The sequence below is a fragment of the Heteronotia binoei genome, chromosome 9 (genome assembly GCF_032191835.1).
Source record: "Heteronotia binoei isolate CCM8104 ecotype False Entrance Well chromosome 9, APGP_CSIRO_Hbin_v1, whole genome shotgun sequence".
NCBI classification, from domain to species: Eukaryota; Metazoa; Chordata; class Lepidosauria; order Squamata; family Gekkonidae; genus Heteronotia; species Heteronotia binoei.
In genome coordinates this window covers 95,808,500-95,830,868 of record NC_083231.1, presented here as the reverse complement: position 1 = coordinate 95,830,868, position 22,369 = coordinate 95,808,500, and the positions used below count along the sequence as shown (strand labels likewise).

The window sequence follows — 22,369 nt, the reverse complement described above, 5'->3', positions numbered from 1 at the left end:
TGATATATAGCAATGCATATATGTGATTACAACCATCAAGGCCCTTACTAATTAATGGAGGTTGGCTACCCAATGCTTATAAAAGGAGACCCTTTGAGTAGTTAAAAATATGGGTTGGAACTAGCAGTTCTCTTTGAATCCCATGCCATATCTGAAACACCAAATTATCAGCTATTCATACAGCATGTCTCTCTCTCTCTTCATATACAACTTCTACCACTCTTTTCTGTGGCTTCTGTCTTCTTTAGAAACTTAAAAAAGGCAGGAGCCATAGTACAGAGTGGTAGACCATCTCTCTGGAACTCCATAAAGGCACGGAACTTTTGCATTTGAAATGATCAAGACATCCTATACACAAGCTAAACATCACTATAGGGAATTACCACCTCAATAGGGCTATTATAGCAGACACATACCCATAAATTTTGAAGTAAGTTTTCAAAATCCCTACCCCTTTAATTGACAAGATTTTCTTATTTGCCAGTCATTCCTCTAGTAGTCATTCTGGATGTCTAATGTGAGGTTTTCTCTTCACTCAGGGGAGATGACTACGTATCCTCTACTCATTTCTATCTAAGTATTTCAGAGAGGCGGGCAGGATCCATCTGGTGAACATAAATCAAATCAATACATAATCCACCCCACCACATAAGGTTAGCTCATGACCTTCATGTTTTTCCATTGCCCCCATTGTGTAGATTGGTTTACTAGATGGAAAGATATGCTTGTTTTCCCAGAGTAAAGGGACAGTCAGACACCAGCATCTTGTTACCTTTTCCAAGTGGGTAAGCCTAGAACTCTCTTTCACATATGTACTTTCAAGCCTGCCCTGATCTACCTGATGAATAGTTAATCCAGAGTCAGCATAAAAGTTTGGTCTACAATACCCTCAGCAGTTAATTCACAACTCCCTCCCTCCTAGAACAGAAGAGAGCCAAGTCAGCTTCTCAGCCTTTATTCCTTTAGTAGATTCCACCAGTGTTGTATATCCATCTTTTCTTCAAATATAGCTTCTGCTACCAGGCAGCCAAAAGTAACCTTGTTCTCCCTTCTAATGCCTGCCACATTTACTATATCATGCCTTTTTTCTTGGCTCTAAACTGTTTCTACTCATCGTAGCCCATCTTCTCCAAACCTCAGGCTGTCTGCCTTTTCCCACATTATTCTTGCTCTCTGCTTCTGCTTCCATGTGGCCTAGGTGGAATTTTGCTGCATCTCCATGATCATGTTTTTTAGGGGGATTTTTGCTGTCAAGTCACAGCAGACTTATGATGTCCCCACAGAGTTTTCAAAGCAAAAGATATTGGCCTACCTCATTGTCGCCTTGGCAGTCTCCCATCTGAGTACTAACTAGGGTTGACTCTGCTTTGTGTCTGAGATCTGATGAGACTGAGCTAGCCTGAACTATCCAGGCCAGGGTTTACCTAGCATACTGTATTTTAATTATAGACATATGGATTCTTCATGAACGTATGTGGCTGATAAAATCATGCAGTTTGTTCTAAATTTCTTTTAGAACTCCTTACTATGGAATCTTTGGGCAGAAACAGTAGTCTATTGATATGAAAATATGGATTATTTAAAAATACACATGTATGAAAGGAATTAATGGCAAAGGATTTCTGTCTCCAGTAACCATGGCATCTGGCTTTGGGAAGTTAAACAGAAGCTCACTCTGAGTATAACAGAAACCAAGTCAAGAAGGTGGGAGAACTGGATTCTGTGTCACTTGCCAAGCCCCTCTAGAGCGTTCTGGAGTTCATGTTGACCACACTTGGAAAACACTTCATGTCCACAATGAACCCAGTCAAAACCTATCACTTGCTTTTGACTGTTCAAAGGCTGAAGGCCAACTCCTTTCCTCACACAGAATGTTTTATGAACGCTGCTCTGAGTTTAATAAAAACACAGTCACTGGGTGGAAAATAAAAGCCTGTGGAAATGTCAAAAATGGGGAAAAGGTCAGACAAAATTCACCTTCTGTGTTAACTAATGGCATTTTCACAGCTACCTTTAGAAATGCAGACTTGAGAAACTTCAGAGAAATAAAATCCTGCTGAAGAATGCAAAGTGAAGATGAAAAAAAAAATGCCGCTGGTTTTGAAGCCTGGGGCAAGAGGAGATAGTGAGAAATCTTTTCTAACAAGGGAAAGGGGAGACAAAAAAGTGAGAAACAAAAACAAAACAGAAAACCCACCCAAAAAGAGATGACCTGATCATTTTTACAAAGAAGACCTATCTTTACTAAGGACCATGCAAAATAAATCTGAATATAAGCAGCAGCTGGACAGCTACCCATTTCACATTTCAATGGCCATCAAATGCCAGTTATTCTAATCCTCTGAAGCATCTGAGAGGGCATGAGATGGAGAACACACATGTGTACAAGGCAATGCATAACAAGTGCTGGAAGGATTGAAAAAGACACTAAAAAGAAATCCAGGACAATCTAAGCTCACTGTTCTAAAATAAGCACATAACCAAGCTAAACCCTGGAGGTGGAAAGTGCTGTTAAGTCAGCCAACTAATGGTCGACCCCTTGGATTTCCAAGGCAAAGAGACTAATAGAGGTGGTTTGCCATTGTCTGCCTCTGTGTAGCAGCCCTGGACTTCCTTGGTGATCTACCATACAAATACTAAACAGGGCCAACCCTGCATAGTTTATGAGATTTAATGCAATGGGCCATCTAGTTCAAGACAGCTAAACCTTAGCAGATCCCATATTGGATGTTTTATATTAAGGAAGATTAAAAGACCGATTCAGATGGCTAGATTTTTTTTTTCTCTGCCAGCAAACCATGAAGTAGTATTAGTTTTTCTAATCCTCTGAAGCATCTGAGAGGGCATGAGATGGAGAACACACATGTGTACAAGGCAATGCATAACAAGTGCTGGAAGGATTGAAAAAGACACTAAAAAGAAATCCAGGACAATCTAAGCTCACTGTTCTAAAATAAGCACATAACCAAGCTAAACCCTGGAGGTGGAAAGTGCTGTTAAGTCAGCCAACTAATGGTCGACCCCTTGGATTTCCAAGGCAAAGAGACTAATAGAGGTGGTTTGCCATTGTCTGCCTCTGTGTAGCAGCCCTGGACTTCCTTGGTGATCTACCATACAAATACTAAACAGGGCCAACCCTGCATAGTTTATGAGATTTAATGCAATGGGCCATCTAGTTCAAGACAGCTAAACCTTAGCAGATCCCATATTGGATGTTTTATATTAAGGAAGATTAAAAGACCGATTCAGATGGCTAGATTTTTTTTTTCTCTGCCAGCAAACCATGAAGTAGTATTAGTTTTTGATCACTGACGCTATCATGGGAAGTTCTGACATTCTCATTATTGTCTTTCACAAAGATTAAACCACAAAGTATATTATTCCAACACCCAGTTATTTCCTTGTACTGACTGGTGCATGCACAGAAATCAGTCCCTCAAAGAAAGTGCCTTGACTTCTGAAATTAAACATTCACACACCCTTGCAATGGTCATTTTCTTAGAAAGGGGCAAAAACAAAACTATTGCCCCAAACCAGATACTTCTTACTGCCTACAATGCAGCCACAGCACCTACAGGTTTCTGCACATGCAAGTCCAGATGGAAACCCACTGATGCCATCCAGACATGCAATCTGATTCCCCACTTGTTCCTTGAATCCAGAGCATTTTTTGTGGCTGTGCAAACCTAATCCACTACCGTGTTTTTAAATGTTCAATACATTCCTCAGGTGAGAACAGGCACCAGGCATGCAGGTTACTTTCCTTTGAACTCTACAATGTTTAGATATTTATCTCTGGCCTTAAACAGGAACAAATACATTGGATCCCTTGCAACTTGCAACTTCCAAATGTCTTTTGGATTGGGACTGAAACCTTGGATGAACACTCTCCCCGTAAAGACAGCATTGTGAAGCTGCAGCTATCAATGTGGTGATGTGTGCAGGACCAGAGATGTCACTGAAAGATGCCAAACGAGTCCTATGGAGCCTTGTTGGTTACAGCAAACAGAAAGGGAAGCCAACTGCTGGGCATCATCTCTAAATGAAATGGCCAACACAGGCTGAGGTTTCTTATCAGCATGAATGTCTTATTATTATCTGGCAGTGAAGGCAAGCATTATTTCTTGCAGAATTAGTGCTCATTCAGCAGGTCAGCAGAAGGGGGGCGGGATTTAGGATGAGCTGCAGGCCTTGAACAAAGGCCATATTTCGAGAAGACACTGATAAGACCCCACTAAAAACTTCCAGAGTTGGGTGCTGCCATTGCTCAAATGATTAATGCTGTGGATAAACTTGGAAAGCAAAAATAATAATAGTAATAATAAGAAGAAATATAATATTCCTCACACTAGATACTATTCAGTAAATAATCATACAAGCAAATTCTTCTTTTTTTTTTCCTTTTTTCCTTTTGGTAGGGTTTTGTTTGTCAAACCACGCCAAGTTGCATATCACATACACACACACACATTTTGATGATGGAGGCAGGATATGTTGTGAGCAGGGGGGGAGAAATCCCTGCAGTTTAAGCCCCCCCCAGGAACACAAGCATCCCTTGGGAAGGTGGGGGAGAGGTATGTGCACTCCTGCTGACCATCAGCATTATCTCTTTGCCCAGATGTATGAGTTTTAAAAGCTCTGGCTTAATGACTCAATCAAGAAACCAGGCTGGTGACAGGAGGATTAGTTTAAGACATCTGATGGACAGATTTGCAACCATGAAATGGGTCTGAAATGAATGTTCGGGAACGGAATTCTATCTGAAAATAGCCACAACCCTGCTTCGTCCATGGCTTGGTCTAGAATGGCTTTCAACAAAAAGAAGAAGCAAAAAATATAAAAAAGATAGCCACGGACAGTCTTTTTACTTCCCGCTGCCCAGGATTGTGATGTAAACAATGTTCATAGAAACTGGGATTGTTAAGAAAGTTTATCCATATATCTGGATAGCAATAAAAAGCGTTTCCTAGGAAACTGTAAAACCCTGTACCAAGCGGTGTACAGCCAAGCTGAGAGGAATGTTAGACTGAATTATATTATCCAGGTAACAACTTTCGGTAACAACTTTCGGATCCTGTGAAAATGTACATTGAGAATGTGCGTGAAAAGTCAGGATGTTTCATCTCTTCCCTCTGGAATGCCTCTTGTTATGAAATGCATTGGCCCTGGGGTGCTCAGTGGGAGTTAGTCACAGCCGGCATGGTTAACATTCCTTCCTTCTCATTTTGAGGCTGCCTCAGTACTTCCCTTCTGCTGCCAAGGAAACGACCGTCTCGTGTCTTCCCATCTCTTCAAGGACTGTGGCCAGCATGCTCAGGTTCCCATCAGGGAAGTTCTGGGCTTCCCAAAGGTCTAGGATCACACCGGTAGGGCTTGATTTTGTTGCAAAGTAATTGAGGTACCTGCAAACAGGAGAAAGGCTTTTGTTAAAGAATAGCTGCCATTTGCATTCACCGTTCCTTCTTCTGAACCCAACTCTATCGTGCAAATAACTGTCACTAGCAGCACTGGGAAGATGTGGGATCAGATATTCAGATGTCACTGCTAAGCAGAAGCTAAGAGGCAGCCATGTCCTTGCGGACAACTTTTGCTTGGAGGCAGCATGAAAATAATGTTTTGCAGATGTGCAGGTGTCTGATCATTCTCAGGATAAGCATGGCATCTGCTGCCTCCATGCCTGGAAAGACATGGTCCCATGACCTAATGCTATTCACATGACTACTTCTCTCTGCCCTGAACTCAGAATAACTAATGCCACTTAAAACTACTGTACTACTGGTAAGTGAGGAGATCATGCCTTACACCGCACCTCAAAAAGGATATTATAGCATTGGAAAAAGTCCAGAAAAGGGCAACTATAATGATTAAAGGGTTGGAACACTTTCCCTATGAAGAAAGGTTAGAACGCTTGGGGCTCTTTAGCTTGGAGAAACGTCGACTGCGGGGTAACATGACAGAGGTTTACAAGATAATGCATGGGATGGAGAAAGTAGAGAAAAGAAGTACTTTTCTCCCTTTCTCACAATACAAGAACTTGTGGGCATTCGATGAAATTGCTGAGCAGTCAGGTTAAAACAGATAAAAGGAAGTACTTCTTCACCCAAAGGGTGATTAACTTGTGGAATTCACTGCCACAGGAGGTGGTGGCAGCTACAAGCATAGACAGCTTCAAGAGGGGGTTAGATAAAAATATGGAGCAGAGGTCCATCAGTGGCTATTAGCCACAGTGTGTGTGTGTGTGTGTGTGTGTGTATTTTTTTTTTTTGCCACTGTGTGACACAGAGTGTTGGACTGGATGGGCCATTGGCCTGATCCAACATGGCTTCTCTTATGTTCTTATTCTTTTTAAAGATCCCTGCCTGCAACCACAATGTTGTCTGTATTAGAGGACCCAGCAAGGTGTGCTTACACCACACTAATTCCACCAAAACTGATTCCCATCCTTGACTTCAGGTGCAAGCTTCTTTGAGATGAACGGATCTCTGCACAAAGTCATTTCAATGGGAATTATGCCAGAGAAGTTCCAGGAGGATTTGTCATGCATTGGTAACACATAGGGTGTGGTCAGATGGGCAGGTTCCCATGGCAGTATCTTGGTTTAAATAAACCACTTGAGTTTGGGGTGGTTTCTGTCAACCAGATAGTGCTCCCTAAGCTGGCATTAAATAAACCACTTGAGTTTGGGGTGGTTTCTGTCAACCAGATAGTGCTCCCTAAGCTGGCATTATAGTTCCACAGACCTGTGGTTGGTCATCCGCATTGCTAATGTGCTGCAACCATGGACCTGTGGCTGGGTTGGTTCCACCCCCCTCTCCAAGTCCTGCTTTGTGGTATGCAGAAGCAGACAAGCACACATGCGCTCCTGGCTGCGTTCTGTAGGGGCACTGAAGTGCACATCGGAGTGGGGTTGGGGGGAAAAAGAACATGCCAAAGCACAGTGGAATGATCACATCACTCATGCATTTTCATGGCATGCCTGGGCGATGAGACTCCTAGAAACCTGCCACTGAAGTGCTTCACTGAGGTAGTCACTGGGATTTGCTGGTGACTAATTAATCAGCATGAATATAAGAACATAAGAGAAGCCATGTTGGATCAGGCCAATGGCCCATCCAGTCCAACACTCTGTCACAAAGTGGCCAAAACTCAGGTGCCATCAGGAGGCCCATCAGTGGGGTCAGGACACTAGAAGCCCTCCCATGGAAGTCAATCAATCAATCTTTATTGCATTAGCAACAAAATGCCATAGCAACCGACAACCAGACACAACAATTAAAAAAACATTCAACAATAGAGTTATTGTTGATAAAATATCATGATATTGTCATGATAAAATTTAGGCTGAATTAGCAATAAAATTTATCCAATGACATCCTAAGAAAACAACCCAGAGTAGTAAAAAGGAGAGTAGTTCATATATCTTATTACTCATTTTTTTAAAATCTATAATGGCAGTCACAAACTTTGCCACTTGGAAACTAATATATTTATCTCTATCTGACAGTAGGAATACTAATTTCTTTTGGTCTGACCTTTCAAGAAGGTGAGATAAAATGGTATACAAAAACCTATTTTGTTCTGCCTCATGTTTTACACAATAAAATATGACATGAGATAGGTCTTCAATAGACATTTGATCACAGGGGCAAACACTTTTCTCATAAGGTATCTGCTTAAAACAACCTTCATTGGCCAGTAATGGCAAGATACCAAAACGGGCCCTAGTAAAAGCTTTTTGATACTTGAAATTAATTAGATTAACAAAATATGGAGAAGATACCAGACGTAAGAGAGATAACCGTTTATAAATCACAGAAATTCTTAATTTGCCTAATAGTCCCATGTCAGCTTGAATACACTGATCCAACAATCTTTGCTTGACAAGAGATTTGGCATTGTAAAAACCAAGGGATCTCAGATAATCAACAGAGAAGCCAAGCTTGGCCACTATTCTCAAAACAAAACTGCACCAAGACCTATCCTTCATTTCCCCGTAAGCCAAAGTAAGTAATTTGGAAGTCACATAAAAAATAATCTTCAACCAAAAATTGATAGTTATTTTATGAACTAAGGTTGTTATCTGAGATAAAGATAATTCTATTCTAGTCATTACGGAAGGTGTTGAAGGTGGGACAGCAAGAAGCCTGCGTGTAAATTTATTTTGGGACATTTCTTAAGTATGGCAATTTCCAGAAGCCCATACTGGCGCTCCATACAGAAGCTGGGGTAATAACTGCATTTTGTAGATTTCTACAGCTGGACGTATCAAGCATCCACCTCTTCTCCTATAAAATCACAATAGTCCCACAGCAGCTTTTCAAGATTACGCTTAGCGTAGTCAATATGGGAGGCCCAAGAGCCTGATTGATGGAGCAGCACACCTAAATATTTGAAAAAGGGAACTTGTTCTAGTGGTTTCTCATCCATTTTCCACTTATAATAATGGGGTCTTCTAGCAAAGACCATAATCTTGGTTTTATCATAGTTTACATACAATAGGTTGTCTTTGCAATATTGGCTTAAGTGTCTCAATAACCTTCTAAGGCCAGTTTGGGTATGAGAAATTAACAAAATGTCGTCTGCATAAAGTAGGGTAGAAATAAATTTATCTTCTTCTTTAACTGGGAAAAACTCGGGACCTGCTAGATAGTCTACTATATCATTCAGGTATAAATTAAAAAGAGTCATTTTAGCATAAAGTAGGGATGAGTGGGGCACAGGAGTCCATTTGATCCAGAGGAGAGGGGTGGCTATGTCTGGCCAAACTACTCATATAATCACATCCATATACATTCACTGCACAACTCATGTGGGCAACACGCTTTACCTACCTGTCCAATTTTAGTTTGTGGGCCAGCATCCTCCAGTCATGACCTCTTGTCTGAGGAGCATCTAGGCTGCTGCAAAGCTTTTGTCGGATTGGGAGAGGAATACTGAATGCACAAGGTCCTACGATGGTGGTGATGGTGCTCGCTGGATCCATGAGTGGGTATTCAATGCCAGTAGGTTCCTGCATTTGGAGAATATGGGCAACATTATTGGGGATGGAAACAAAATCCACAGGGAAACGTAGTCTTCTGGCTATAATAAAGGTTGGATGTTATGAAAGAAGATATATAATATATAAAAATACAAAGATATCATAGATAGATAAATGGATAGATGAAGATGTGGTGTGTGTGTGTGTGTGTGTGAGAGAGAGAGAGTGAGTGTGCATTGGACCATCCACTTAACATAGCACTGAAACCACAGACTGGCTGAAGATCGCCAAGGTCTCAGATACTCCCAGGATTGCTATCTGAGGCTGCAATCACACACACAAAATAATGCACTTTCAATCTAATCAATGCACTTTTTCCAACTGGATTTTACTGTGTGAACTGACAAAATCCAGTTGGAAAGTGTACTGAAAGTGCATTATTTAGTGTGTGTGATCACAGCCTATCCTCATGGGAAATGTCTGGTGTGATGCTACGGTGCTAATGCCTTCTGAGGAGTTTTTAAGCTGAATTTTCTGTCAGATTCATATTAAACATGGCACACAAGTTCAAAACAAGAGTATAAAATGAGGGTTCATGAAATAATGAAACCTGAAAACAATCCTAAAAGCCAAAACTAGATAAGCTAAGTGGCAACTACATTGTACACAAAAGTTGGGTCGGGGGCACTAAAACCAGAAAAGTTGTTAATCAGCCGCCAAGAGGACATTAAAGAGGAAACCAGGTAAATCTTCTGAGAAAGAAAGTTTACAGTGTTCCCTCTAAGCAGAGTTAATTGTGAACTAGCTCACACATTTTTTAAAAATGCCCTACTTTTCCATTTCATTTGTGCGAAATGTGTGGTGTATAGCAGAGCATTTCAAACTGATGTAAGAGTCTGTGAGGAAGAGTTCTTATAACCATGCATTCTACCATTACAAGACTTGCCACTAAACAGCACCACATGCTTTGATCACTGTGTTGTCTAGTGCTTTTCCAATGATGTTTGAAGTACAGAGTTCAAACAAGAGGTAGGGATGATTAGTTATTCTGCATGGCAATGACATTGCCATGGGGGAGTTACTCCACAATCTATGTATCCTGCATGGTCCTCCTATTTAAAATGTTACCAAGAAATGCAAGACAATGTCAAATTCTTGGTGCTAGTTCTAGAATTAGTGCTAGTTTGAATGTTACCAAAAATGGTCCTCCTATTTAAAATGTTACCAAGAAATGCAAGACAATGTCAAATTCTTGGTGCTAGTTCTAGAATTAGTGCTAGTTTGAATGTTACCAAAAATGGTCCTCCTATTTAAAATGTTACCAAGAAATGCAAGACAATGTCAAATTCTTGGTGCTAGTTCTAGAATAAGTGCTAGTTTGAATGTTACCAAAAATTAGCCTTCATTGATGCCATCTGGAGGAGCAAAATAAGATGTGGAAAGATGATGATATTGGGTTTACGTCCCACCCCATACTCTGAATCTCAGAGCGGTCACGACTCACAATCTCCTTTTACTTCCTCCCCTTTACCTCCCCGCCCCCCACAACAGACATCCTGTGAGGTAGGTGGGGTTGAGAAAGCTCTCATAGCAGCTGCCCTTTCAAAGACAATTCCTACGAGAGTTATGGCTGACCCAAGGCTATTCCAGCAGCTGCAACTGGAGGAGTGGGGAATCAAACCCAGTTCTCCCAGATAAGAGTCCATACACTTAACCACTGCACCAAACTGGCTAATAAAGAGAAACTTCCACAAGATTTTTGAGACCTGTGCTGGTGTCAAGATGATTTCAGTATATTTCCCTACAAAAAGCCAGCAGTCAAAAAACATTTTTTAAAAAAAAGTATAATATTTACATCCAAGCCCTTGTAGTTCACTTTGTCTCTTGCAACAACTCTACTACATAAACTTGACATGGAGTTAATCCCTTTCAGCCAGCACTTCTAGTTTCAATGTGGCATAAAGATATAGAGGCAGTATGGTTTGAGGCAGGAATGTGGTGTAGGGTTGCCATCCTCCAGGTGGCACCTGGAGATCTCATGCTATTACATTGATCTCCAGCTGGCAGAGATCAGATCCCCTGGATATAATGGCTGCTTTGGAGAGTAGTCTCTATGGCATTGTACCATGCTAAGGTCCCTCCCCAGGCTCCACACCCAAAATCTCCAAGTGTTTCCCAATCCAGAACTGGCAAACCTAATGTGGTGCCATCCCAATAGGAATCTAAACTGCATCAGAAAGAGATTAATTCTGACATTGTCTAGTTCTGAGTCTGAGACGCTTCCTCTTTTGTTCACCAGTTCTTCATTTCACACATACATCCATATGTTTTGCAGAACGTTACACAGAATCTTCCTTGGCTAAAGCATTAGCACTTCGGGTGTTGCATTTGTTCTGAAAGCCAACACAGAGTTTGGGCCTAAGCAACAGAGAAAACCAGCATTGTTCCATTAGACACACTAGGTATGAGTGAGGATTTCTACAAGAATGTTTTGTGACTGAGTGTGGCTTCTACTACCTTCTTTCCTCCTACTGCTCCTTGGACCTGTGCCTGACCTGTGGGGGCCTAAGCAACAGAGAAAACCAGCATTGTTCCATTAGACACACTAGGTATGAGTGAGAATTTCTACAAGAATGTTTTGTGACTGAGTGTGGCTTCTACTACCTTCTTTCCTCCTACTGCTCCTTGGACCTGTGCCTGACCTGTGGGGGCCTAAGCAACAGAGAAAACCAGCATTGTTCCATTAGACACACTAGGTATGAGTGAGAATTTCTACAAGAATGTTTTGTGACTGAGTGTGGCTTCTACTACCTTCTTTTCTCCTACTGCTCCTTGGACCTGTGCCTGACCTGTGGGACTTTAGTGATCATTTGCAAGTGGATTTTGCCATTTCACACAGTAAAATCTAGTTGCCAAAGTGTGTTGAGAGTGAACATATATGAACATATGAAGCTGCCTTATACTGAATCAGACTCTTGGTCCATCAAAGTCAGTATTGTCTACTCAGACTGGCAGCGGCTCTCCAGGTTCTCAAGCTGAGGTTTTTCACACCTACTTGCCTGGACCCTTTTTTAGTTGGAGATGCCGGGGATTGAACCTGGGACCTTCTGCTTCCCAAGCAGATGCTCTACCACTGAGCCACCATCCCTCCCCTAAGTGGATTGAAAGTGCATTATTCAGGATGTGAGAAAAGTGCCCTATTTCACAATCCAAGCAATTTCAACCTGCACCTCATTTCCACAATTATCCTTAGAGACTATACATATTAGGTTTTTCTTTTTAACAAGTGGCATGGGTGCATGGTTCTGCAGTCCCACAATTCAGGAATCTTTGGAAAATTGTTCCCAATGTGCAACAAGTGCCGTAACCAGGTAAACTACTACTTGTTTTTTAAAACAGGTTCTGGTTCCCATGATTCAGGAATAATTGAAAAAGCACAACCAGACCTTCATCAAGGTTCTCAAATGTCACATTAAATATGTGAAAGATATACATGCATATCACATGAGTGGATCATAATGAAGACTTGACTGCACTTTTCTAGTGCTCCCTAAATCATGGATTTCACCCATGGTAAAACACAAAACAAAACCCATACCTTTTCTTCATTGTCCACAAATAAAAGTGTGAGTGAAGGAACTGTTCTTTTTCAGTCCTTGGATTCCTCTATTCTTTGAAATTCAGACTAAGATTATCAGAGCGATTCCACAGAAGCAAAGAGAGATATACAGAGAGAAACAGAGATCAAACTCCAAGCAGGAGAGAACTGGGTCACTTTGCTTCTCTGTATTCATTACCAAGTATGACAAAGTAAAAGTCTCACACCAGGTTGTTAGCTGATCTGTAACTGTCTGAAGGCTGCATGGAAGGGATAGGAAGGAAAGTTGACTGGGAGAGGGTACTGATCATCTATCAGCCTGCCAGAGGTATTTCAGATAATGTACAGTCAGTTATTATCAGCAACATCCCATACACCTGATATGCAGTCCCAACCATGTCTTATCTGAGCGGCAACTCACTGCAGGAAGCTCTGCTTCGACCACTCCCAGAAAGCCTCTGCAGCTATACCAGTGCTACTGCCTACTAATCCCACCACAGCCCCAAAGTCCTACATTGTCACAGGCATCCCTGTAGGCTCAGGAACTGAGACAGACAGTACAGGTGATGAGAGATTCTCTTTTTTGGACAGGTATTGCAGTCTTTCTCAAAAGATCAAAGAGTTCTGTAAAGAGCTTCTCTCTCTTATGCTAAGGCCTGATGGCCTAAACCTTTTAAATTGGCAGATGCCTCCTGTCATTTAAAACTAGAAAGGGGCCCTGCAGGTGGCCATCGCCCACATAAATCCCCAAAGAGAACATACATTTTTGAAGGCAGCCTGCTACAAAAGAAGGCTGTCTTCGGCAAGGGGAAATGTCACAATGGAACAGACATTTCAAATCCACAGGGGAAACTATATTGACAAGCTGAAAAAGGGAATAAAAATGAGAACCACGTCACTGGGCAGTCTGATGCTGCTGTTATACAGCGTGTCTCATCTGTACTATTCCAAATCAATTCACAAAGTATAATTGCCCCCATTTGCAGATGGGGAAATTGAGGTCAAAACGCTCATCCGAGAAAACAAAACAACACAGCACCAGAACTAATGCTCTGACCTTTGCCTTATTGTTGTTTTTTGCCCAAGATCAACACTCTTTTCCTCACAACATCCACAGCTGAATGATATGATATGAAAAACTGATATGAGAAAAGGCTGACTGCCAGAGATAGAAGTTTATTGTTAAAACCAGTATCAAAACATACTTCTACAGTGCTATCCTAAGCATAGATACATCCTTCTAAATCAATTGGAGTCAATTGGCTTAGATGCAGGGAGCTCTGTTTAGGATGGCACTGATAAGACCCTCTGAAGGAAAACCGTGCCTGACATTTAAAAGTCTAGGAGAACAATAAAAACATATCACTTCAGGATCTCACATCTGCAGCAGAAGAAAGGAAATTAATTTGGCCATCACATCAGCAGACAGGCAAAGCAAAGTAAATGTTGTCTGTGAACTACTAAAGCAATAAAAAGGATCCGCTTTAAATGTCAATTTCTTTATTTTTCTCTGAGCTGCCTTGTTGATTTACATGAGAAAGCTGGCGCAATGTGAGCTAACTCTACAGCACTGATTCAAAAACTATTTTAATATTCTCAAATGCCTAACTCAAGCCTCAAGACATAAGCAGAGAGAGAGTGCCATCTTCCCCTCTCCCATAATTTTCTTCCACCAGAAGTGAAGACTTTTTTGCTTCCTTTTGCATACTCTTACCAACCCTCTTTCTTTTTTGTTTTCAATTGCTGGGTATATATACTGTTTTTAAAAGTTGATTTTCATATATTTTAACTGTTCACTACATTGGGGGCCCTACTTGGGAAAAAATGGCATACAAATGTCTTAAAAATAAACATAAAAATAGTATGGATGGTGGTTGAGCTTCTTTTTAAAGCTTGACGTTAAATGCTGTTGCTAGGCATTACTGATCTGAGAGTGATCCTCATTTCTAGGTGCCTATGGCTATGAGTACCGAATTTGCTGGGGGTAAAGTGTAGATGACTGGGGAAGGCAATGGCAAACCATCCCATTAAAACATCTGCCAAGAAAACATCATGATGTGACATTACCCATGGGTTGGTAACATCTCAGTGCTTGCAGAGGGGGAGTACCTAAAAATACGGAGCAGAGGTCCATCAGTGGCTTTTAGCCACAGTGTGTGTGTGTGTGTATAATTTTTTTTGCCACTGTGTGACACAGAGTGTTGGACTGGATGGGCCATTGGCCTGATCCAACATGGCTTCTCTTATGTTCTTACCTTTACTTTTTTATGGCTACATGAAATAGGAATGAGCTATGTATAATTTCTTTACTTTCTAGTTTACTGCAGTTTCCTAGAGCTGAAGAAAAGCACATATATGACATTGGCTTGCTTCAGTCACAATGTGAAAACATGGTTGCTTTTAATTTGTGAAAACAAGATCTGACTTCCAGATGATCACTGAAACTCTAATCTGTCTCAACAAATTGTCTTCAGTTACTTGGATGGCAGCAGGAGAAAAATGTAAAAAGGCTGTCAAGTGACAGCATGATGTCACTTCTGGAGGGAACTCAGAAGTGATATCAAGCCTCTCTAGGATTTTTTGGAAACTCTATTGTAAACCTATCACAGATGGCTGCTCCTCAAGTCCCTTCCTGTACCCCCAAGCCTCCTGAGGGTTGCTAGGCCATTTCTGGCCACACTATATGAAGAAAGGGTGGGAAAGTGGACACTCTGCTTCTCACTTCTTCCCTGGGACTTCAGTGATAATGGTGGAGGCAGGGAATTCTTCGAAAAGGTCTCATTTCTCTTCCTGGAACCTTGAGCATTATAACAGCAGTATTCACAGTGCAAGATTCCCTGGTTCCTCAGGGAGCCTAAACATCAGCTGTCTTGGAGAAAAATACATTTTCCAGCCACATAATGTCTTGAACATGGCCAGATGCTGGGTGGGGGAGACGATGCCAGGGAGAAGGAGATCTCCTCATCATCTTCCCAGCTGAGGTGACAGCTTCACAAATTCTCCTCCTGTCTTCAGCTGTGAATGTGCATCAAGAGAAAATAGCACAACAGAAGGGAAATTATGGCACAAACAGCAATGCTATACATGTAAAATGACAACATAAATAACCAGCCTGCTGTTATAATTCATGTCAGTTTGTGCAACTCATTTTTAAGGGGAGGGGGGGAGGTTAAGAACCTACAGACAAAAAACTGCATGGGGAAGCAAGGGTACTGGAGATTCTTCACAGACTCTGGTGGACACCCAACAGTGTGGGGAAGAAAAGAGGAAGACTCCATAGAAATAAAGGAACATATATCCTCACAGCCATAGTTTGCAGTAACTAATAAATACTTGTTTGTTTTATGTTATCTGTTTGAAGCACATCCAATTACCATGTTAGATTGCACAGAGAAGCCATTGAAATCCATAAACACAAACACAATTTCAACAGGAAGGAAGGAAGTTTAAAAGTGAACAGGGCACAGATTCCAGTCCTGAAAAACACAAAATGCCCTACAGCTTACAACAGCACTACAGATAAGATTAGACTAGCCAAGTCATATACAAAAGAACCCCCTCAGGAAAGTTCCTCCATTAGCATGCCACAGCCCAGGAAGCACCCACAAGATAATGACTTAGCCCTACCCCACCTGCCTGAGTAGATATAAATTACCTGCCTACAAACTTCTTCTCAATTTGACCCAGAGAGAACTCCAGTTTTCTGGGTTACACCTCTGAGGATGCCAGTCACAGTTGCTGGTGAAACAATGCCAACACCATGGCCACACAGCCCAGAAAATCTACAACAAAGAATGATCTTTGCCTGGCATCTAAATGACACCAAACTAGGTGCCAGGAAAACCTTTTCAGGAGAGTTGGGCTACCACCAAAAAAATCCTGTGTCTGATTGCTGCATGCCTCCAAGAGTTTGAGATGAAAACAGTGCTCATACTGCTATGGGACAAGCCCCCCCACCAATGTTCTTTACTGTTTGGACTTTAAAGCAAAAAAAAAGAGACAGAGAGAGTGCTTAGAATGAAGTCAGCAGCTGCCTACTGTTATGCTATTCCTCTGAAGATCTTATTTCTGCCCTTTCCTACTGTATATGTTACCAGATCCCATTATATACAATAAGATTCTTAAAGTACATGCTAGAGTTTCACTAAAGAGAGTATCCATTCTTTTTGCTCCCTTACTAAGTTAAATTAGGGATTACTTCAGTGTGGTACTTTACTGTAATAATTGTTTATGATAACTTGTTTTACCGTCTGTCTTTAATATTATGGCGTCCCCTGCTGAATATATAACTTTACTCCCAATAACCAAGCAGATGTTCTCTGTAATGGCTGTACAATGCAAAATTAAGTGCCTTTCAGCCCGTCATCTCCTGGTCCTTCAAAAATGACCCAGAAGAATCCACATTCTGTGATTCAGACAGCTCAAGCTTCGGCAGACTCAAGCTGTTGAAAACACTGAACAGTCTTTCGAACAATGAACTAATGATGCTTACTCTACAGTAGCTTTGTGTGTGCATGGGTGGTCTGACCCAAATATGGCTTTTTAAAAAGTGGGAAAAAACAGCCTAGCAGGGCCTTTATTGCAGAAAAGGCCCAGCAGGAACGCAATTGAATATTATGGCACACACCCCGATGTCCCCATTGTTTTGCATAGGGTTTTTGGAGAAAAAGCACAACAGGAACTCATTTGCATATTAGGCCACACCCCCTGACACCAAGCCAGCCGGAACTGTGTTCCTGTGCATTCCTGCTCAAAAGAATCCCTGCAATCTGGTAATTCAGAACAATTTTATGATGGCTGCATTTGTGTGAAAATCGGTTACTGCTTTTCGTGACTTGACATTAATCATTAATGTCTATTTATAATTTAATTAATATTCCCTAAATTAACCAACATCTTGCTTCTTTGCTCTGAAAGGCAGCTATCCAGAAAGAAATGTATACCTTACACTGCAACATTGATTCTTCTGGGACTCCGTTCTCAACTAAACTTGACAAAGATTTTTCAGCACTAGATGGTCCAGTTTAAGGCTTCTTTTCACTACCTCTGTGTATCTAGTGCTGTGAGGTCAACATCATTTTTTTTTTGCTGTCACATCATAGTTCCCTTATGGTGACCCCATAGGGTTTTCAAAGCAAGAGATGTCCAGAGATGGTTTGCCATTGCCTGCTTTTGATATTCCTGGGTAGTCTCCCATCCAAATACTAACCAGGGCCAACTCTGCTTAGTTTCTATGATCTGAACTGATTGGGCTAGCCTTTCTATCCAGTTCAGGACATCACTACTAAATGCCAATTTACAGTTTTAGTAAAAGTACAGTATATTTGGATGCTGCAGGCAAATAGGACCTAAATGAAATTTTCTGCACTGGACACAGGTGTGGCTTGTTTCTCTTGCCCATGCCTTTCTCCTGCTCCTCTCTTCTTCCTTTTTATGCACAGTATGGAACACAGCTTTAGTTAGGAAGCCTGTGGAAGCAATATCTTTAAGGGTTAACACACAGTCTGGAAAAGACAACAGAAGACGACTAACATTCCACCCTTATTTTTAGCAGAAACATCACTTTCACTATGCCCTACTGAATCGCTACTGTATTTCTAAGTAACAATAGCATTAGGGCGTTCTTAGACCCCAAACCAGATTTAACCAGTCAAGCCAGACACGTGTATTGGATTTCTTTGCTACGCCACAGTGTGTAGTCAACTAACCAACACAAACTTGAAAACTCTCACAATGAAATTATGATGGATGTAACAGCCAATTAATAGGTGTATATGCCAACATGTGACAACATGTCATCAAGGCTATATATAAAGTACTGACCACCCTGAAAGAGGGTGGAGCAGCTTGGTATGTAAGCCTTGTTTTAGGTCTGCTCTCATTTTATTACAATACATTTTATTTTCTTCCTCCTCAACTGGACTTTGCTGAGTGTTTCTGTTGGGTGGGTCACTCAGATCACAGATTTGTGGAATAACAGCAAGACTCAAGATTCCTGTTAGAAACCAACTCTAGTTTCCCATCACATCTTAATGCTAGTACTGAGATATTTTCTCCCCACAGATCTGATATTCTAACCCAGGATTAAGCTGAGCCTAAAAATCCAAGTTTGAGGAGCAAAGAGACTTCACTCCAACCAGGAATAGTTAATTTAAATGACATAGGAGACAGGAGAGAAACAGAACAAATCCTTCATCATGCTCCACACAAGGGATGGCAGAGGAACAAAGAGAAAGGGTAGCGGACAAACCTGAAAAAGGAGATGTATTTGTATTCATCGTGCCAAATGTTGCTCTGCATACATCCTAAGGCACTTGTTTCTGGGGCTTTACCAGTGGAGATGGAGACGAATTTCCAAATATACTTTTGTGTCATTTATACAACATATATTTAAGTGTAAAAAACATTCAACATATAAAGTGGACTCACTCACTCATTACATGGCCCATGGCAGTGAACTACCAACATTCCTTCAAAGTCCAAGTGCTAAATCACTATTCAAATTTGTTATCCACCTGAAAGTACAGATCATCCATTTATTTCCCTTACTAATCCTTCCGTCCTTCTATTTTGCACTATCTTATTTATCTAAGATGTCAGCTTCAGGTTCAGAAATCTTATCAGCATTCCGTCTGTCTACCCTGTCTGAAGATAGCAAAATCATAAAATAAATTATTCCTTATCCCTGTGTGACTGACCAAGAGCCTTAGTGCTCTTTGAGGAATCAGTTCTCCTCAAAAGGGGGATTTTCTCCACCTTTTCATTAGTTTCAGTGTCAGATCCACCTCCCTTCTTTATCTGCTGCCTCTTGTGCATTCTAAACAGAAAGCGTTCATCATATGGAGAGCTGGCCCTCCTCCCCCCATACTCCCAAACCCTAAAAATCCTGTTCCTTCTGTTGTTGCTGGCATTGTGCAGTTACTGAACTCTGCAGACCTGCTGGTCTTGAAAAATAAAAACACTATCCACAGTCAGCAGGGGTGGACTTGTGTGGCTCAGAGATATGGCTTGAGGAAGGCAGGCTGCTGGATGGTTGCTATGGTAGCATGACGCCACGGCCATTCCTTATTAATGTCAGTGGGGCTTTGGCCTGAAGTTGTTTGTAACTCAAAATGGGTGATGAGACTCTGGCCACAGGGCCACAGCAGGCCATGGGGAAGAGGGAGGAGGACAAGGCAGCTGCTGAACTGAGGAAAATGTCCACCCTTCATTACATAAAAAGAAAAGAAAGGCAAAATGATTCAGCTTGAAGGAGCCATTTTTGCACTGTATGGGAGAGATGGCAGCGTTTGTCTGCCATTGTCTTGGGCACTGTCCCCATTGAAGGTAAAGGGTCAATGCTGTTGCTCTGGGGTCAGAGAACTCTGGAGCACCTCCCTCAGCCTCAGACTGATCCTTCAGGATCCTAGTGCCTATTAGTTAGCTTCAGAATACCTCATGCAATTCCCATGGAAAATCTTATATTACTCGGAATGCTTATTCTTACTCTTACTTGGTTCCCCTTTAAAAACTACATTGCAGCAAAAACAATACCCTGCTCACACTCCTAAGCAAAGAGCTTAAAAGTAAGCTGTGCAAAGTTTAGCTTGAATCTGCTTTCAAAAATGATATTTAATGATTGTTAGGCATTAAAGAAAATGCTTTGTTACCTATTCTTTTTCTTATACTGTCATTGTGTACAAACATTTTTCTAGGAAAAATGGGTAACTGACTCTAAGAAGCAGCATAATGCAATCAGGGTCCACTTCTCAGAACAGCAATGCATGTAGAAACCCCTTAAATTCAGAAGATGCCTCAGTATATACTATACGGGGCAATTGCCCATGATCTGGAACACCCAGGTATGAATGCCAACTCTGCCATGGAAGCTTGCTGGGTGACCTTGGGCCAGTCACACACTCTCAGCCTAACCTTCCTCACATGGCTACAGTGAGGATAAAATGGAAGAGAGGAGAACAATATAAGTTCCTTGTTGGGGAAGAGGTGGGGTATAAGTGAAGACAATACATACATACAGAGACACATACATGTATTCATGCATACATACATATATAATGTTAATTTTCTGCATTTTTTCTTTTAGACTCTAGGGTTATAGAACCTGAAGATTAATGGATACAGTTAACAGGACATATTGTGTATAAGCCTGTTAAGTAGTCACTGTGGGGAAGGGACTACAATTTTCTCCATTACTGAATAGCGTGAAGAGATCTGAATCTCCTTACCTCTGAAACTGTACAATTGAGCTGAAATATCTGCCCCTCTCCTTCGACCTGCCGTATGCAGAGTTTGCACACGAGCTCCAAGGTGTTCAGGCTGAACCTCTCCAGGGTGAAGGTACAGTGCAGATTTCTCTGACACCCACTCCAGATGTGATAAAAGGGAATTTCCTGCAGAAGAAGTGATAAGAACATGAAAATGGGCCCTTTGATTCTTGACAGTTTAGGCAAGCCTCAGCCAGATCTAACTCCCAAGTGAGTGAATCATTAGTAAGTTTAGGGCAAGGAGAAAAATAAGTACTTCTTTTGAGCATGATGGAATGCTCTACCAGGCAGCATGTAATTTAAGACCTGGAATTTAAATAACCTGGATAGCTCAGGCTAGTCCAATCTCATCAGATCTCAGAAGCTAAGAAGGATCAGCCCTGGCTAGTATTTGGATGGGAGATCTCCAAGAAATATCAGGGTTGTGATGTGGAGGCAGGCAATACTGAATGTCTCCTGCCTTGATAATCCCACAGGGTTGCCATACATCAGCTGTGACTTGATAGTACTTTATTTATTTTTTTAAAAACCTAGAATTTGCATGCATTTGGTATTCTTTTAATTATTCTTAGAGAACTGCTAAAATGAACATTTTTGTTGCTTAAGTATGTTCCACAAGATATTCTTCTATACACCTGACATTAATAAATTTGATACAAGGCAGAGCACCTTGTTCACAAGTAGGGATTGCATGTTTGGCTATAACTGTATGACTGTACAAGTAGAGATAATGCTGAATATCAGGACCTTTTCACTGTTCTTGTCTTGGCATGTCAATGATTATTTCCAGCAATTGTTACCTGGTATTTAGCCAGCAGTTTGCTCTTCCAGAGGGAGTGGGTGATATCATGAATGGACAAGCGGAGATTGTGGGTGCTTCCTTTGAAATGCAGGTCCTTTGGTTCTTCCAACAACTGACCACCCATTTGCCTTTCCAGCTGTAGCACTTCCTGAGAGTCAGCAAAAAAAGTTAATTGTAATCAGCATGAATATAAGAACATAAGATATGTTGGATCAGGCCAATGGTTCATCCAGTCTAAGACTCTGGGTCACAAAGTGGCCAAAAACTAGGTGCCATTAGGAGGTCCACCAGTGATACCAGACTCCAGAAGCCCTCCCACTGTTGCCCCCTAAGCATCAAGAATACAGAACATCACTGTCTCAGGCATAGTGTTGCATCTATACCTTAAGGCTAATAGCCATTGATGGATCTCTCCTCCATATGTTCATCTAACCCCTATGCTTGTAGCCATCACCACTTTTTGTGGCAGTGATTTCCACATGTCAATTACTCTTTGGGTGAAGAAGTACTTCTTTTTATCTGTTCTGAACCTAAGGTACATTAATTTCATTAAATGTCCATGAGTTAGAATACTGTAAGAATGGGAGAGAAGTACTTCTTTTGCTACCTTCTTTATCCTATGCATAATTTTGTAAACCTCTATCATGTCACCCTTCACTCATCATTTCTCTAAGCTAAAGAGCTTTAATTTCATTAACCTTTCTTTATAGGAAAAAATGTTTCAA

The 22,369-nt window shown here is 41.3% G+C and overlaps 1 protein-coding gene across 2 annotated transcripts in view; it reads right to left on the bottom strand.

Annotated features, from left to right (window-relative positions):
* Positions 1 to 4,835: 4,835 nt before the first annotated feature.
* UNC5C (unc-5 netrin receptor C) overlaps positions 4,836 to 22,369 on the bottom strand; it is a 493,308-nt gene continuing 475,774 nt past the window's right edge. For both annotated transcript variants that reach the window (XM_060247042.1, XM_060247043.1), the window contains 4 exons: positions 21,643 to 21,792; positions 20,804 to 20,968; positions 8,832 to 9,010; positions 4,836 to 5,402 (listed from right to left, as the gene is read on the bottom strand). In XM_060247042.1, coding sequence (XP_060103025.1) covers positions 5,237 to 5,402; positions 8,832 to 9,010; positions 20,804 to 20,968; positions 21,643 to 21,792 — 660 coding nt within the window. In that variant the 3' untranslated portion in view covers positions 4,836 to 5,236. The remainder of the gene's footprint in view (positions 5,403 to 8,831; positions 9,011 to 20,803; positions 20,969 to 21,642; positions 21,793 to 22,369) is intronic.